Genomic DNA, 17,545 nt, shown 5'->3' on the forward strand with positions numbered 1-17,545 from the left:
CTCATTCCACAAAGCTATGATGTTTGGTACTTTGGTCTTGTACCTGACCTGTACTGCACATGTGCAGTATGTGTCTGTGATGTCAGGCACGGATTGGCAGCAGACTGTTAGCGATTGAAAGTCTACTGCCCTTGGAGGGGTTGTTTTGGGTGAAGGAAACAGAGATTTTCTGGCCTCTTTTTTTGATCTACCTAGGGGCTGACTTGCATGACTCTGAGTAAAATAATATTATTACTACTACTATTACAGCAATTGTTTCAGATTATGTACGAATAACATTGTTTTAACACAGCTTTACTACAACAATCATACAACAAAAAATTTCAAATCATTGAATTGCATGTACCAACATTCTCACTGTATAAAACACTACATACATACATTATGTACACATGTGCTGAAAGTTCAACATCACTACAAACCCCCCATGAGGGTATCAGGAAGTCTCTACACTTCCCAAGCTGCAACGAACAGAAAAAACAAGATCTCTATAGCCCACCTACGGAGTGCAGAGCTGAATAAACCCTTCATCGTAGTTATAAGGCTCTCCCCTTCACTCTTTTCAAATTGGTTATATGGCCTGTGAATATGAAAGGTAGTCAAGCCTACGCCGTTATGACTGTCTTATTGTCTACAGTTAGGCTTGAGAAATATATTAATATATCATTCAGTGAATATTTTAAACTTCAATTACTGTGAGCAGTGATTGTGTCATTTTGATAGCTGGATATACTTGATATTTATTTGAAGCATGAAACACAAAAGCATTACAGATACATTTGTGGATTTATATCTTTGTCTGTAGTATAGATGAACCTTGCAATTAAATGAGCTGATTTTAAATGGTTACAAAATGATAACTGTTAACAATATATTCAGACTTTTTTAATTAAGGGATTGGATACAAATATACTTGTGATATTATAAATTTCATATAATTGTTTCTGCAGATTTAATTACAGTTCAATGTGTCTGCTACTTTATCAACTAACCTTGTAGTTATTCAGGCAGTGCAAGTTTATTAATGTACCTATATGCCTGCATAATTTTGCCTTGCATACTGTCAAGGGATTGCTCAAAGTTTATCCACTTCGAAAAGAGCTCCCATACAATCACAAACTGATCACATGTTGACTACTCATCCATTTGCTTGGTGCTTTGCCACCAGTGAAATGCATAGGTTCTCACACGCTGACCTTACCACTACAAACAGTGCATGTTTGCTCCACCTGTGGATCTTTTAAAATGTGTCAGTGAGTAAGGAATACATCGGTGTACTTTCTAGGTGACCTGGATAATGTAAACTGTTTTGGTGAGTCCTGAGGTCCAAGTTTGAGAATCAATGCTCTGGTATCCTAAATTAGGATGGACCTTGATGGATGTAGTTTTCTCATCGGATAGGATGCCAGTGATTAGAACATCAGTAATGGAATCCCGATACTTGTCAGACTGCTGACGTCATTATACTGAAAGCTGCAATCCTGAACATTAATTTACTGGTGACCGTTAGGGTTAAGCTGCAAAGTAGGGTTGTTAAAGATAGGCTGCGAAGAAGGGGGATTAGGGCTAGGCTGTGGGAGGTGGAGGGTTAGAGTTATGCCATAGAAATGGAGGGGCACTGTTACAATTAAGATTCTTTTAGTTGATTGTTCTTTTGGGATTGCAGTAGCTGGGTTGTCCTCATCAGTATACTGACTGCCAACAACCTTCCTATGGGATACTGCCGTTATCCAAATCCCAACCCACATGAATATCCACCAAAGTGCATTGTTGGGTGATGTTTGTATAGAAGTTTCCACCGACTAATAGAACATGAAAGCTATACAGAATTGTGGTGTAATTGTATTTTCATTTTGGGGAGCGCGTTTATGAAGATAATGGGAAGGACAATGGTATAGTATGTGCAATCCATGCTTTGCAAAAGGACTGGAATTGTGCACCGAAATGGAAGGATGGGACTACTTTTTTGAGTTTTACACCATGTGTATGTACATGTTTTCGGAGGGGTGGACTGCGCACTCTACTCGAAATGGGGGTTGGGTGATGTCCGGTAAGTGGGTGTGTGCTCTGACCTCAAGAAATGATGACTGCTGCACTGCTTTAATATTAATGTGTAGTTTATTAAACAGTATAGTAAAATGGGGGAGTGGGGTATCTTCAAATGAAGGTGGGGTAGTCCTGGGCATGGGTATCTGGGGATGGCCCCGAATTACCACCGATCGGATACCACCCTGTCGCTCAATCGACGATGGGGGTGTGAGGAGGGGGTCCTGAATTAAACGGCTCTTAAAATTACCGTTTAAGAGCTGCAGTGGAAAAGGGGTATTAGTGGACAGTTTGATTTCAAACTATAGCTGTAGCTATAAGATGTTTTAATTTAGCACCAATAAGGGATTGGGGAATTAACAATGTTCTTTGAATATTTTCACCCATATGTGAATGTTTGATCGCATTGTTTACTACATGTGTAAATTCTAATTTTACATTGCTTATTTGCAGAACAATGTGAATCCAGCGCTGGATTTTACCCATACCCCTCCAGGAATGCTGGCACTTGACAACATGCTGTACTTTGCGAAGCACCACCAGGACGCCTACATTCGGGTAAGATCCTTATTTAGTAGACAAATAAATTAAATATATTTACTTTCAAATGAGTAAAATCTGTTTATTTTCAAAAGTTTGTTATGTTGCCCTTTTAAGTCATGTTAAAGAACTGTCCTTTTCTCAAGTTGAATTTTATCTTAAATGTCCTTTTTATTTCCAGCTTAAACTGGGTACGGTCATTAGGCCGACCCTATTTAGGTCAGCATGCATTGGGTCAACCAATGAAGGTCGACAGGGCTTAGGTCAACACCAGCAATAGGTCAACATGGCTAAGGTTAACAGCAATGGAAGGCCGACAAAAGCATTAGGTCAACAATGGGACAGTCAAATGGTTGACAGTAAAAATGTCGCCATGAAGTGTTCACTTTTTTTCCGAGCCGACATGTGCCGACAGATGGTATGCCCTGCCATCCACTACAGGGTGTGGTGAGAGTAAATTGTGTGCCGATCGCAGCTGTACACTTTGATGGTGTCCATGTCTACTATGTTGACATTCGGGAATAAAAAAAAAACAAATGCCCATGGCACCCAGAGCAAGATCATCTACCTCAATATATACACAAACACACACATTAAATACACCTAGATTTAAGGATTGCTCCCTGAGGGGAAAAATGAAGATATTGATTCATTGCTCCCACTATAAAAAAAAATGGTACTTGTTTCCTAGCACGACGGCCGTCGGGTTGATCGCATGCCTTAAGTTTAAGGTACTTAAGGCATGCGATCGACGCGATGGACCCGATTTTCTGTCAATCACCAGTTTATTTGCCGGTAAAAGAGAAAATCGACGCGATCAACGTGATTTTACATAGGGAACAATGGGAAATGGGCCAATATGGCCCATTTCTCATTGTATATGGTTATAAAGTATGGTTAATGCCACCCCACTATTGACGCCAACCCAAAGCGTGGCGAGCGCAGTCCTCCGACCTTTTCATACCCCCACTATCCATGTCGGCGTGGAATTGATTTTATAAAGTGTTGCGAGCGCAGTGAGCCCCGCGTATACCTGTGAAGTTATGCGCGTCCCCTCACGGGGCGCGCTGCGCTCGCCACGCTTCGGGCTCGCTGCGCTCGCCACACTTTATTAAATCGACTTCACGCCGACGTGGATAGTGGGGGTATGAAAAGGTCGGAGGATGCGCTCGCCACGCTTCGGGTTGGCGTCAATAGTGGGGTGGCGTTAACAATGGAGGGACATTTCACCCATCAGGGGGGGGGGGGGTTGCTATTAAAATGGGGGATTTTGGAGCTTTTTACATTGAAATCAATGTGAAATTGGGTCTCAGGGACCATTTTACATTGATTCCAATGTAAAAATCGCGTCCATCGAATGCGATTTATTTGGCATGCAATGCGATCAACACGATTTTTCCGACCCGATCAATACAATCAAAATCGCGGGCGCCGTGCTAAGAAACAAGTACCAAAAAAATTAAAACAAACACCAATATCACCACCCCAGATACAGAGCTAATTACAGGAGAGCAGCCACCAGTCATCCAGAAAGTCCAGACCTGTTAGTGTCTTCCTCCAAAGAGTCCAGGACAGTGGGTTGAAACTTGGTTCCATGCTCTACCTTTCTCGAGCCCTCAGCACCTCATTCAATGCCGCAGGCGAGGGGGTTTAATGGCGAGGATTGACAAAAACAAGCCTGTTTAACCCTGCGCCGTCCACTCGCCCTATTGAATGTTCTGGGGGAAGGAGGACGGCGAGGATTCCCCCAAACAGCGAGGTTCGAGGCTAATGCAGGGATCCCGCTGCATTTAGCCGCAAGACTCGCTGTTTTGGTGGCCGCACACGCCATTTCCACCTAGCTTAAAAACCCAGCGAGGTGGAAACGGCAGGTGCAGGGGGTCAGTTGAATACTGACCCGCGAGCAATCGGCACTGCTCGCCATCACAGCTAGCTAAAGAGCATTGAATACTGCCCCTAGTCTTCAGCCCTCATTACAGGCCCCCATCCACCATCAGTCACTCTGCTGCATCACCAACTGTAGTTGTGCTCTCATCTATTTCTGCATTTAGAAAGAGCCCAGCACTGGCCATGTTACAAGGGTGCATGGCGCCCTATGAAATTTTCTTCACCCAGCCCGTGCTTTACCAGGATTCACCCTCACTACACCCCTGCATTTGTGGAAACAAATCTAATCATAAGGTTATATGCAATCATCAGTAGTGTTTTTTTTTTTTTAGACCAGTTATTTAATATAAATATAAAGGCAAATAAGTTAAACAAGAACAACACATTATTATTGTCTTTAGAAAGTGTATTATTGTATACACAATGGCTTTTACCCAGGACGAAGCACCCCCATTAAACTATATGTAATGTATCTAATACAGTGGTCAGGGAACTCGGTCCTCATTACCCCACACAGTGCATGTTTTGCTGGTAACCCAGCAGGTGCACAGGTGCACTAATTACTCACAGACACATTTTATAAGGTCCGCAGGTGGAGTTAATTATTTCACTTGTGATTCTGTGAGGAGACCTGCAAAACATGCACTGCGTGGGGTAATGAGGACCGAGTTCCCTGACCACTGACTTAATGGTTTTGTGTGTGTTTGCTTTCAGTTCAGCTGGTTCGTTCTCCAGAATAAATGGTCTGTCCAGAATTATACATATGTCTATTTAACTAATCTCCCTTGAAAGCAGGTGATTTTCATGCAGGTCACCTACTGCATGAAAACATATCCACATTCCCCCACTTGCACTGTATTAATCTCCCTCGGAAGTCTATTTTTATGCATGAAATCAGCAGGGTTTGAAATACAATGGATTGTTCCTAATATCCCTTTTGTGAGGAACATATCAGTACAGAGATATGGTATAATATACTTTCCTACTCTGTGACTGGCATTGAACCCCCACAATTATGTTTCAAGCTAAGTGAAGCTTTTTGAACTGAGGAATACCTTAAGGGTACATTTACAGCTGAACCGCATCAATAAAAATAGGCCACGTTCTGCTTTCTGAGTGTGAATGAAGACTGTCATGTACAAAAGGCTTTTTATAATCTAATAATAGCAAGTCTATGAACTGCATTAGAGCATACGTGTTTTTATTCAAAGTAAGAGGGGCATATATTTTGCAATAGATAAATTATACCGAACTTCCCTTACTATTGCTAGACGTGTGAGTGTGTGTGTAGTAACCCAGCAATTTCCATTTCTTTCATTGATCTGTACTGTTTCTCTGCTTATCTCTTCTTCCACATTGAGAGCAAAGCGTAACATTGATGCAAGAGCTCAAAATCTGTCAGCAATTACATAGGCTGATGCTATAGCATCATAAAGCTCCAGATTAGCAAAATGTCTGTAGATTCAAAATTAGAATGCAAAAGTTTTGCTCTACAATAAGTGATAGATATCATTTCTTATGTTAAGGGCCCCATACATCAGCAATCAATTGTGACAATTTTCAGATATGGAGATGATTGCCACAATTAATTTTAGATGTGTGAGCTCCCCCTATTGGCAATCCCAATCAAAATCGCCAATCGATTGCTTAATCAGGTTTTTAAACATGTTTAATAATCTGGTATTATCTGCAGATCTTTTTTAGATGTGTGGGCATTCCCAATTCGTTTTCTTCATCTATTTACATTATGAACAGCTGAAATGACAATCGATTGGGCAATTTCCAGATATGAAGATGCAATCTTTAGATGGAAAAATCTGCCAATCACTGAAATAAATCTGTAATGTGTGGGCAAAGTCAGATAGATTGTAAAATCCATTTATCTGGCCAAAAAATCCCTGTATCTGGAAATCCATAAATTGTGATTGCTGATGTATGGGGCCCATTATTTATATTATTGTGATGTCATTGATATCAAAACATTTGCATTACCAAATTGAAACCTACCATAGTTGTCAGGCCTAATTCATGTTTGTATGCACATACCTTCGCAGCTGCAATTTTTTTTGTTCAGCCAAAGGACTTGCTAATTATCACAAGTGAAGCTGCCATCCAGAAAGTAATATAGAAGCCCAAAGGAGTCATCAGAAACCGCGTACACATACTCGTCAATAATGAGGAACATTGAATCCTCGAGTGAGACTATGGAAACTCAGACTGACTTTAGTGACATATCATGTTATCTACATACATAATCACATCTGAAGGCAGATACACACTGTATGGGCGGGATATATTAATATACATAGTCGCTCGGCTGCCGTGATGCCAGCGCATATATGCTAACATATGCGGCTGGCCTAGCGGTGCAGTGACGATACCTGTAATGTGGTTTGAGGGGGGTCTCAGTCACCTCCTGGGCTCTGTGGCGTCCACGGCATCTCCTCCTCCCCCCTGCAGCCGGAAGGACATCCCCGGCTGTGACATGCTGCTGGGGGAGGAGGAGCAGCACGGAGGACAGGGGAGGGGGTGCGGATGGCGGGCAGCAGGTGGCGATAGAAGCCTAAGACGGTGTGGCCGGGTTTTAGAATGCAGTAAAACTGGGGTTTTACCGCATTTTCGTCATAGCACATCCTGCCCTGAAAGTGACTGACACATCTGCATTTTTGTCACATGCTGATTTGCCTTTTAGACACAGAGATTGTATCACACTACTCACCTCCATGTTTAACCGTGTTTAGCCAGCTCAACCATCTTACAACTAATGTTGGGACAGTATAAGTATGACTGATATGAGGTCTAATGGCTGTGAGGGTAAGAAGCGGTCTACCTGCTCTGGATCGGCAGGAAATAGAGAACATTGCACATGTGAGAGATCTGGTTACTTACTGAACAGCCCTCCTGCAGCATATACACATTCCAAAGCCCAAAGTTTGTCATTCTTGGAAAATCGGTTTACATGAGTAAAGAAAAGGCTATGCCAGAGTACAAATAAATTGTCGGTACTTATGTAATATCTGGACTCCCGTTTTTCTTATGAGACCGCGTCCCCTCGCGGGGCTCGCCACGCTTCGGGCACGGTGGCTCGCTGCGCTCGCCACACTATATAAAATCAACTCCATGCGTATTTGGATAGTAGAGGTATGAAAAAATGGGGTGCATTTAACATGGGAGTCCAGTTAATACATAAGTACCAAATTGTCCTGTGTTTAGGATTGTAATACAATATTGGGAGATGCAGCCTGGATTATTGTTCTATTTATAAAGCGCCACAAGTGTTTTGCAGCACCGTACAAAGGAACAGTACACGGAGACAAAACGTACAGTAAATAAATAACAGAAATAAATTACAGGTACCACAGTTCAATACACATTACAGCTTAAAAGTAGGTAGTGAGGACTTGATACGTACTACTAGGGGCTGGTAGTCAAAGATGGACACTGATTGTTTGAGTATAGTAAAGCTGTGAGTGAAATGTGAAGAGAAGAGGGCTTAAGGTGCCCATACACTAGTAAGATTTATCTGCAGATCTGGCTGGTTGGAACAAAAACATGGTTATGGATGAGTGACAGTTTGTCAGTTTTCCAGCATTTCCAAGCAAATGGTCAACTGTCATTTGCCCTCATCCATTACCAGGTTTTTGTTCCAACCAGACAGATCTGCAGATAAATCTGCGTGTGTATGGCCACCTTTAGACAACAGGAGGGAAGAGGGACCTTTTCTGAAATGCTTACAATCTTGTAGGTAGGGGCAATAGACAGATTACATGAGGTGTAAGCAGTTGGGAGGTGGGTGATGGCAGGATGTAGGCAGGCAGAGACGGTCAGTGCATGTGGAAGGGGTCAGAGGACAAACCTCAGGACTTAAGGGCCCCATACATCAGCAATTAATTGTGAACATTTTCAGATATGGAGATCATTGCCACAATTAATTTTAGATGTGTGGGCTCCCCCTTTTGGCAATCCCAATCAAAATCGCCAATCGATTGCTTAATCAGGTTTTTAAACATGCTTAATAATCTGGTATTATCTTCAGATCTTTTTTATATGTGTGGGCATTAAATTATGCAGTGGAAGGGTACGCTTTTATGAATAGGTGAGTTATCAGTGCCCGTTTGAAGCTTTGCAAGGTCGGAGAGAGTCTAATGGAGCGAGGGAGTGCGTTCCACTGAATGGGTGCAGAACGGGCAAAGTCCTGAACTTTAGCATGGGAAGCAGTGATCAGGGTGGCAGAGAGTCGACAATCACCGCCGGTTGACCGAAGAGGTCAGGAGGGAGTATGAATGGAGATAAGGTTGGAGATATATGGAGCAGTGGAATTAGAGAGGGCCCTGTATGTGATTGTGAGGAGTTTGAAGAGGACTCTGTAGGGGAATGGGAGCCAGTGCAGATTTTGTTGAAGGGGAGAGGCTGAGGTGGAGTAGCGTGAGAGGAAGATAAGCCTGGCTGAAGAGTTGAGGACAGATTAGAGAAGAGCCAGTTGGGAGCAAGCGAGGCCAGTGAGGAGAACATTGCAGTAGTTGAGCCGTGAGATGACCAGTTAGTGGATGATAAGTTTAGTTGCACTCTAGGAGAGAAATGGCCTGATGCAGGCAATGTTGCATAACTGGAACAGACAAGAGTGGGCCAGAGCTTGGATGTGGGGTGCAAAGGAGAGGGAGGAGTCAAGAGTGACACCCAGGCAGCAGATTTCGGCAACAGGGGAGATGATGGTGTTGTTAACAGTGATCGAGATATTAGTAGGGGGTGTAACTCTAGGTGGGGAAAGATAATGAGTTCAGTTTTGTCCATATTGAGCTTCAGTGAGCGCTCAGACATCCAGGAGGAGATGGCGGAGAGACAGTTGGAATCCTGAGAGAGAGCAGTGGTGGACGGATCAGGAGAGGAGAGGTAGATTTGTGTGTCGTTGGCATAGGGGTGGTATTGGAGTCCGAAGGAGTTAATAAGTGCACCGAGGGAAGAGGTGTAGAGGGAGAACAGAAGGGACGCCAAGCACAGAGACCTGAGGGACGCTGACTGGAAGGTGGAAAGGTGGCGCCAGAAGCAGAGACCGAGAAGGAATGGTTGGTGAGATAGCTTTAAGCATATATTTGTTCTTATGTTTATTTACCTTTTTGAAAACAATAAGTAAACAATTTTTTTGAAAAAGTGGAAGATTAAGATGTCGTGGATAGTTGGAAGCTTGTTGCAGGTTGATCTAGCATTCCAGAGAGCGCACGAGAAAGGAAGGGAAGGGACAGGTGAGATAGGGATAAGGTTATCTGGGTTGGGGGTGAGTGGTGTGGAAATTGAGAAGGGGGTGAGACCTGAGAGTGAGGACTCGTATGGGACAGGAATGAGGAGCCATATTTCAGTACAGAAATAGTTCAGAGGAGCAAAATAGAGTGGAGTTGGTGTAGACTAGAATAGAATAGAATCAACTTTAGGGGCCATATGTGCTTGCGCACACTAGGATTCTTTTGTGGATTACAGTGCAGCATCAAGCAGGGGATGAAGGGGGGGGGGGTGACATTACATTCATTACATTAAGACATTACATGCAGGGGCTACATGCCCGCCGAGCTGCGCAGCACCTAGACGGCGCCACTGGTCATTGCAGCAGCCAGCTGGTAACAATATAAGCAGGGACAATACAGTTTATCACACAGAGAACACATACCCACTGAACTGCACAGTGCCTAGGCAGCCATCCGTGGTGCCACTGGTCAACGCAGCAGCCAGGTAGGTGACAATATAAGCAGGGACAGTACAGGTGTCGCACAGGGAACACATACCCACTGAGCTGCACAGCGCCTAGGCAGCCATCAGCGGGCGGCACTGATTGTTGCAGCAGCCAGGTGGGTAACAGTATGAACACGGTATGAGCAAAGACAGCACAGTTACAGCAGAGACAGTACAGTTATCACACGGGAGACACGGGATACATATGGCTGAGTGCACAGTTCCTAGGCAGCCATTGAGGTGCCATCTTGAATCTTCCTGTAGGGCAGCGTGGGTGGTGGTGGGGGGAAGAAAGAGTCAGTCAGTGAGGCCGGGGGAGAGTCAATGGGTGGTGGAGTGGGTGCGGCGCCGCTGCAGAGTTACACGGGGCTTCTGCGGCCTGCTGGGGGGGGGGGTTGTCCTACCGGCCTCTGTGTGAATGCTGAGGGTCCCCCTGGCTGATGTGCCTCCAGTTCCCCTCCTGTCCTAGCCGGGGGGTGGGATGGGTCGCCAAGCTGGGGCCCTTCTCACCAGGTCTGCTTGTGCCGGGTGCCTCTCTGGTATCCTGGGTGTCCCCTGGCTGATGGTGTTGCCGGGGGCTGCGGCGCACTGCTTTACACGGCCGGGTGCCTCTCTGGCGTCCTGTTTCCCCCCCGGCTAATGGTGTTTCCTGGGGCTGCGGCGCACTCCTTTACACGGCCGGGTGCCTCCCAGCGTCTTCGTCGCTTGGCCTCCTCCTTGCTCTGGTGGCACACACTCCTCCTAAGCCCCCGCTGCCTGGCCACCTCCAAGCCAAGGAAACAAGAAAAAGCAGAAGAACGTGCCCCAGAGAGAGTTACAGAAGAAACTTATCATCATTTCTCCTGGAACTTCTACAAATCTTTTGTGTGATTCTATTTTTTTTTTTGTCTTATTCTAATCCCCTTTCTGGAAATCCATCTGGTTGATGTTTTCGGGGGAAGATAGAGGAAGCAAAGTTATTTGCCGGTAAATGCAGATGACACATTCCTGTTGGATTTATTTTCGAATAAAAGAAACCCACATTGGACTTTCCGAGGAAAGTCGAATTAAGGAGCTGGGAGATCTCCAATAAGTCAGATAAGAAAAGCTATTGACATTGTGAGTACTGGTGCGTTATCAGGCAAAAAAGATACCTTTATACGTGTATCTATCTTGTTTGAATAAGGAAAGGAGAATCAAGTCTAAAGAAAAAGCATCTTTAAGAAAACCCCGTTTCCGACAAGATAAGGGAAGTATTTTTCCAACCTTCCCCTACCATTCTATGTCTGTATAAAGAGCGCCTATATTCTGAATTTCACATATTTTTATACCATATGGCCACCTCATCTGCCTGTCCCCGTCCCCCCTCCGCCACTCGCTGAACGCTGCTTCTGAGGCCGGGGATGGTGGAGCTCCTTAGATGGGGAGACGGAGCTCCACGTGTATGCGACCATCCCCGACCTCTTCCGGAAGTATAAAGTGAGCAGTGAGAAGGTGATGTAGTAGCAATGAGGAGTGCAAACAGAAAATATTGGAAGATAAAGAATTGGTGAAATTGTTACACAGTGAATGCAGATAGACTATTATTGGAGCAAAAAGGAGTGTGTCACAGGATTTAGGGTCCAGTTTCCAGGCTGTGCAGACTGTTGGTGTTGCTGGATCAGGTAAACCATCTTATCTGCTTGATTCCATCTTCTTCTAAGATTTCAAGATATCCAGATCCCATGGTATTTGTTATTTCTTCCCTGTTGTGACTAAACCCTATATAGTTCCTTATACCTTGCCTCTCAGAAAAACCTCGGGGTAAATTTACTAAGCTTCTAAAAGTTGCCCATAGCAACCTAGCAGAATCTGGCTATAATTTCTCTATTGCAAAATGGAAATGATACACAGATGGGCAACATCCCCACACTTCACTTTTAGAATCTTCAGTAAATTTACCCCTACAAGGTAAATTACTATTTTGATGTAGATATTAGGCCAGATGCACTAAGCTTCAAAAGTGATAAAATGGAGAGCAATAAACAGCCAGCCAATCAGCACCTACCTGCCATGCTACAGGCAGTGTTTGAAAAATGACAGGTAGGAGCTGATTGGCTGGCTGTTTATCGCTCTCCATTTGATCACTTTTGAAGCTTAGTGTATCTGGCCCATTGTGAGTGTGATTACAATGTCAGATGTATCCCATGCATTACAAAATATCAGGACTTGAATCAGAAGAGGGCTTAGAAAGAGTACATGGATAATTAGATTACCAGGCAAAAAAGCAAACTGTTGTATTTCATAACTGGAATGTTAGCTGTCCTTTACATATACACAGGAGGTCCCGAGAGTGATGTAACTTACTATCTTCATGTAATCATCCTATCCAGACCATTGTGCACTCTGTTCTGGGTCAATTGAGATGCATTGATGTAGAAATCAGCTGATTCCTCTTTGCATCCTGAGGACTATTCCAGGATTATTAGTAAGGATAGGTTCCGATAGGATATAGTGATCTAGTTAGTAACCATACAGTCATATTGGCCCATTGCAGAGATAACAAACTAGGAAAAAGAGTACACAAGCCCAGATATTTTCAGATCTGTGCATACATGGGATCTGTACTGCGCACGTGCAATATGGTCTATGACAACGTTCATGGTGCTCCCTAAAATGCAGAATGATTGACATGCTGTCGCCATTTGGGGGAATGCTGCCTCTGTTTTCTGGGTGTGCCATGTCATTGCATCTAGATTATGATATAATGAAGGTGCACCTTTTAGTATAATGCATATATGCAAGCCCTCAGTTAAGTTCATGCCCTTTAGAATGCACATGACCCCCTCTAGAATGACCATCATCCCCCCAGTTGCACGTTACATGTCATATAAACCATACTATTCTAAGGGGAGGAGGCCCATGTACAGATTTCAAGTGAGTTTGCAGTGTTTGTCCATCTTCCCCTGTATGTCACATACTGAAGTATCTACCAATTCAAATTCTGCTACACAGTGCCCACTGTGTATACCCACTACTCGCAACATCCTGTGTGTAACTGTGGCCAGTGGTGGACTGATGCTGCTTTCTTTGCATTGTTCTTCAGGCATGATGACACTGTATGCAGTTGAAGCAACTCTCAGCTACCTTAAGCTCCTTCCACATTAAACCCCCATTCAATGACTCCTAAAGATCTGTAAAGAACAGGTTCTTCTGCACTGGTAACAGTAAACATATTCTAAATCACTTCTAGGCAGTTTGGGATACTGTATTCCATTAATTTTCCTGGAGGAAGTGGCCATGTATCATGAAACACAATGCATCTTAAACTCAGTGATATTTTGTTATCTTACTTTGTTTATGCTTTGTGTTTGAATTTGATTGATTCTTTTCCTTAATATTGGTTGATCTGATTTGATTTATATATTTTAATAATTGATGCTGCGCAAATTTTAACAAAGTATTGGTCTTCTATTAATTCTCTCTGTATACAAAGGTATTAATTAGACACACAAGGAGGCACTAGTGCCACAAATGTAGTTTATTGCGAAAATTATTCAGATATGTATTTAGCTTAGCTTAGTATTCAGACTGAGTAATCCCGGCCCCTGCCACTTGCTTCAATATCTGAAAATAATTTTTCATGTTGGGATGCTACAGGCTTTGTCCCTAAAAAGAGGTTTCTGTTAAATGCAAATGTTTATAAGCTGTAAATAGCTGCTTATATGCATTGCGCTCTGGCATAACTTCTGAATCAGCATTTTAAAAGACACAAAAGTAAACTAGAAATTCTACATGAACTATTTAAAATCCCATCAAAATGATGGCTTCAGCAATGTTCTTTCACTTTGAGCTGTGACAGACTTTAGTCCACACACTCTCCACCCCACCACCGGTTCCTATCTGCTCCTACCTCCAATCTGTCTTCACAGCTCCCTCTCTCGATATCCAGCAAATTTGAAACGGATCAGTGTCCCTGCAAAAATTGCTTTCACTTTCTGTTATGTTATCTTTTAGCACAATAAGGAGTAATTGGGTCCGTAGAGTGGCCTCTAGTGGTCATTGGTGGTACTTCACTTAACAAAGAACTATATACTGTATATATAAATATAGGATAGCAGGCATACCGAGGTACTAAGTTGGTACTCACAGGGCTTCAATACGAACAAACTGCAGTCCACCCCAGCTGTATAGGTACTGATGTTTTGGTAATTTAATACGGTTTACAAAGACTTCTTTGAAAAAGTTATTAAATTACTGGAACGTCCGTACCTATACAGCTGGTGTGAGTGCTGGCTGAGTACCTCGGCACGCCTGCTAACCTGCATTTCTATGGAAGGCACCTAGCCCATTGTATTAGCGGTCTGTGGAGTGCCAGACCCCTGTGTTCATAAATATATATATATATCCACACTAATAGACAATAGGGGCGTTGTTCCCTAAAATATGACTATAATCAATAATCTAATCATTTCTGTCCCTCAAGTAGTGACAAGGTTAGTCAATGTGGAACTACTCCACTTACCACAGAGCAGGGGAGGGGGTAGAGCACACAGGCAAGCAGCCACAGCACCACCCATTGTAATGTGCTACGGATTATGGGTGGATGCAGATGGTTGCACCCACAAGGCATTTGTGTTGTGTAACAAACACTGGGGCAGATGTATTAAGCCTTAACAAGAGCTAAATGCAAGAGCAAAATGCAAGCCAATCAGCTCCTTACTGACTTTTTTCTAATACCACCTGTAACATGGCAGTTAGCAGGTGATTGGCTGGACATTTATCTCTCTCTATCACCCTATTTATCTCTTGTTAAGGCTTAATACATCTGCCCCACTGTCTGCATCACCCTAGTTATTGCTCTTTTTTCATGAATGCATTTATTCAAAATTACATTACAAAAAGACTTAGTTTTTTTTCACCATTGTACACAGTTGTCTAAAGTATAGTTTAATCTAACTCCTGTTTTTGGTGTTACTTGTGTTAATTTTAATTGTCTGTATGGCAACCATCTTAATTTTTAGATTGTCTTGGAAAACAGCAGTCGGGAAGACAAGCACGAATGTCCTTTCGGTCGAAGTAGTATCGAACTAACCAAGATGCTTTGTGAAATACTGAAAGTGGGAGAGCTGCGTAAGTGTCAAGCCTTTACTTTTCTGTCTTAACCATTTAATGCAGTCTGACTCTAGGGTCAAGGATCTTTGTCAGATAGCTTCTGATTTTCCTAATTAAAGACATTCAAGAATATATTTTATAATGATACGTAATTTTAATTGCTATACTATCCTAGTAATTTGATTTGTTGTAATTCAAAGTGTTATGTGCTCTGGCAAAGTTGCAACTTGTGTTTCATGAAACGAATATAAAAGTCATTTTGTACTGCATGAATTTATCCTATAAAAATAGGTATTTGTGTGATATATTTGTAAAAAAAGATCATTTAATAGTTTACAAATCTTTACTTGGTTTATTACATGCTAATCACACCACTGCTGGCAAAGTAAATTGTGTTTGAGTCAGTTATGTGGTGACAGACAGGATACACTTTTGTTTGTGTAAATATATTATGATTGGAAGCTACTGTATGAGCACTGATTTTGTCTATTACATGCCTATTTGCAAATGCACCCCAGGATGCCATGGCAGCCAGTTGAGCACCATTGGACTATGCTATAATCAATCCACATCTCGGAGTACAGTTCTAGCTTTAATCAGAATAACAATAAAATATTTATCACCTGTACTTGTCAGTGGAAAAGAGCTGTGTGTGTGTGTGTGTGTGTGTGTGTGTGTGAAAATATAATTGGCATTGGCAATAATAGAAATTTGATAAAACCTTGCAAGAACTTTAAGCAGAGGATACTGACGTTTTAGTGATGTGGATTAGAGGTACTGTATGTAAAATTGCCAACATTACAAAATGTTCTTTATTCTGGAACCAAGCAGAGGTGTTCTTTTAACAAAAAATAACTCTGTGTCTTACTTCAGTTGTGCATCCTACTGTCAGCATAAGTCATTCTACAGAAAGTACACTGAGCCAGGAAAATAAGTCGTAATATTAGAATATGGTCAATAGAGGTTGATGTATTAAGCCGGAGACAGTCTGTGGCTGTTAGTCAGGTGGGGGTGGGGTCATAGCTTTAAGGGGTATTCCATGAGTCAGAGGGCCTGGCCTTGTGGCACACCTGGTGCTACGGAATGCCCTCATGCCTCTCTGTGTGTGGACTGCCAAGCAGAGTGCTGGAAGGTTGTGCTACTTGACCAGCTCCGGTTTCTCTGTGTGACAGGACCATCCATTCTAGCAAACGGTTCTTCTGGCTTTTGCAAGCAGTGAAAAGAGCAGAAAAGTTAAGAAGTTGCCCCTAGCAACCAGTCAGCTTCTATCCATCATTTTCTGGGATGTACATGCACTTGATAAAAGCTATGTGAAGGCTTTTACTGCTTAATCAACCCCATAATTTGCTATTATATTATAGTACATAAAAGAAGATGTCATCCTCTTTATCGGTTGTGTAAATCACTGAATGCCAGGCAAGCCTCCACTTTGTGCATCACAAACTACTGTTAGAATGCCATTAGTGTGACATACTGTATACAGTATATGAAGGATCTATAGTCTGCCCTAGTGATGATTGCTTTTACAGTTTCACTCCTTTAATTGTATTCCATTCTGTTTTCTCCATCTTCAACATGCTGCTCAGCAATACAATGTGTGCCACTTCATCAGCATTATCACTGTGTCAGCAGAGCATATTGATTAACTATCACTTTGTAGATGGCTTGTATTAAAATGTCACAATTGTAATGCATATTGATCTATATAGATGGAAATGATGGGAAAAACCTACATGCCTACTATTAGAATTTTCTCAGTCATTTTAATAGATCACCATAGCTTTACTAGTTCATCAGTTGCATCCTCATTGTTTGCACTTTGTATGCTGAATCACCCAATAACTTTATTTTTTCAGTGATATATGTTTTGTATTATATTTGTTTTTCTAATGATCTATCAATGCAATGTGATAAATGCCTATGCATTGTTTTTGTTTGTTTTACTGATCATTGAAGATGACATAAGACTTTCTGCTAGACTTATTGTTTTACAATATCAGCAAATTCTATTTTATATGGAGTCATTTTTTATGCAATCCACGGCCCTCGCCCTAGAAGAGTTTGTCTACTCGCTGTAATGTACTGTATAACAAAATCCATTCACTTTGCTTTGATCTATCAGTATTTGCAGTATTTGAACATTGATTTCCAAGCACAATTTAATGGCAGTCAGATAGACTGTAGGGATGAACATCAAAACACCATATAATGACTGGGTTTCCACCATTGAAATTTTTGATTCCATAAAATTGAACAAAATCTTAGAATTTGATAAGGA

At 42.4% G+C, this 17,545-nt stretch overlaps 1 protein-coding gene across 3 annotated transcripts in view; it reads left to right on the plus strand.

Annotated features, from left to right (window-relative positions):
- The window catches only part of ELMO1 (engulfment and cell motility 1), a 466,589-nt gene that overhangs the window by 200,582 nt on the left and 248,462 nt on the right, over positions 1-17,545 (plus strand). For all 3 annotated transcript variants that reach the window (XM_083188475.1, XM_083188477.1, XM_083188476.1), the window contains 2 exons: positions 2,500-2,604; positions 15,177-15,285. In XM_083188475.1, the coding sequence (XP_083044601.1) occupies positions 2,500-2,604; positions 15,177-15,285 (214 nt within the window). The remainder of the gene's footprint in view (positions 1-2,499; positions 2,605-15,176; positions 15,286-17,545) is intronic.

The sequence above is a fragment of the Crinia signifera genome, chromosome 5, assembly GCF_055691185.1.
Source record: "Crinia signifera chromosome 5, ASM5569118v1, whole genome shotgun sequence".
Taxonomy (NCBI): domain Eukaryota; kingdom Metazoa; phylum Chordata; class Amphibia; order Anura; family Myobatrachidae; genus Crinia; species Crinia signifera.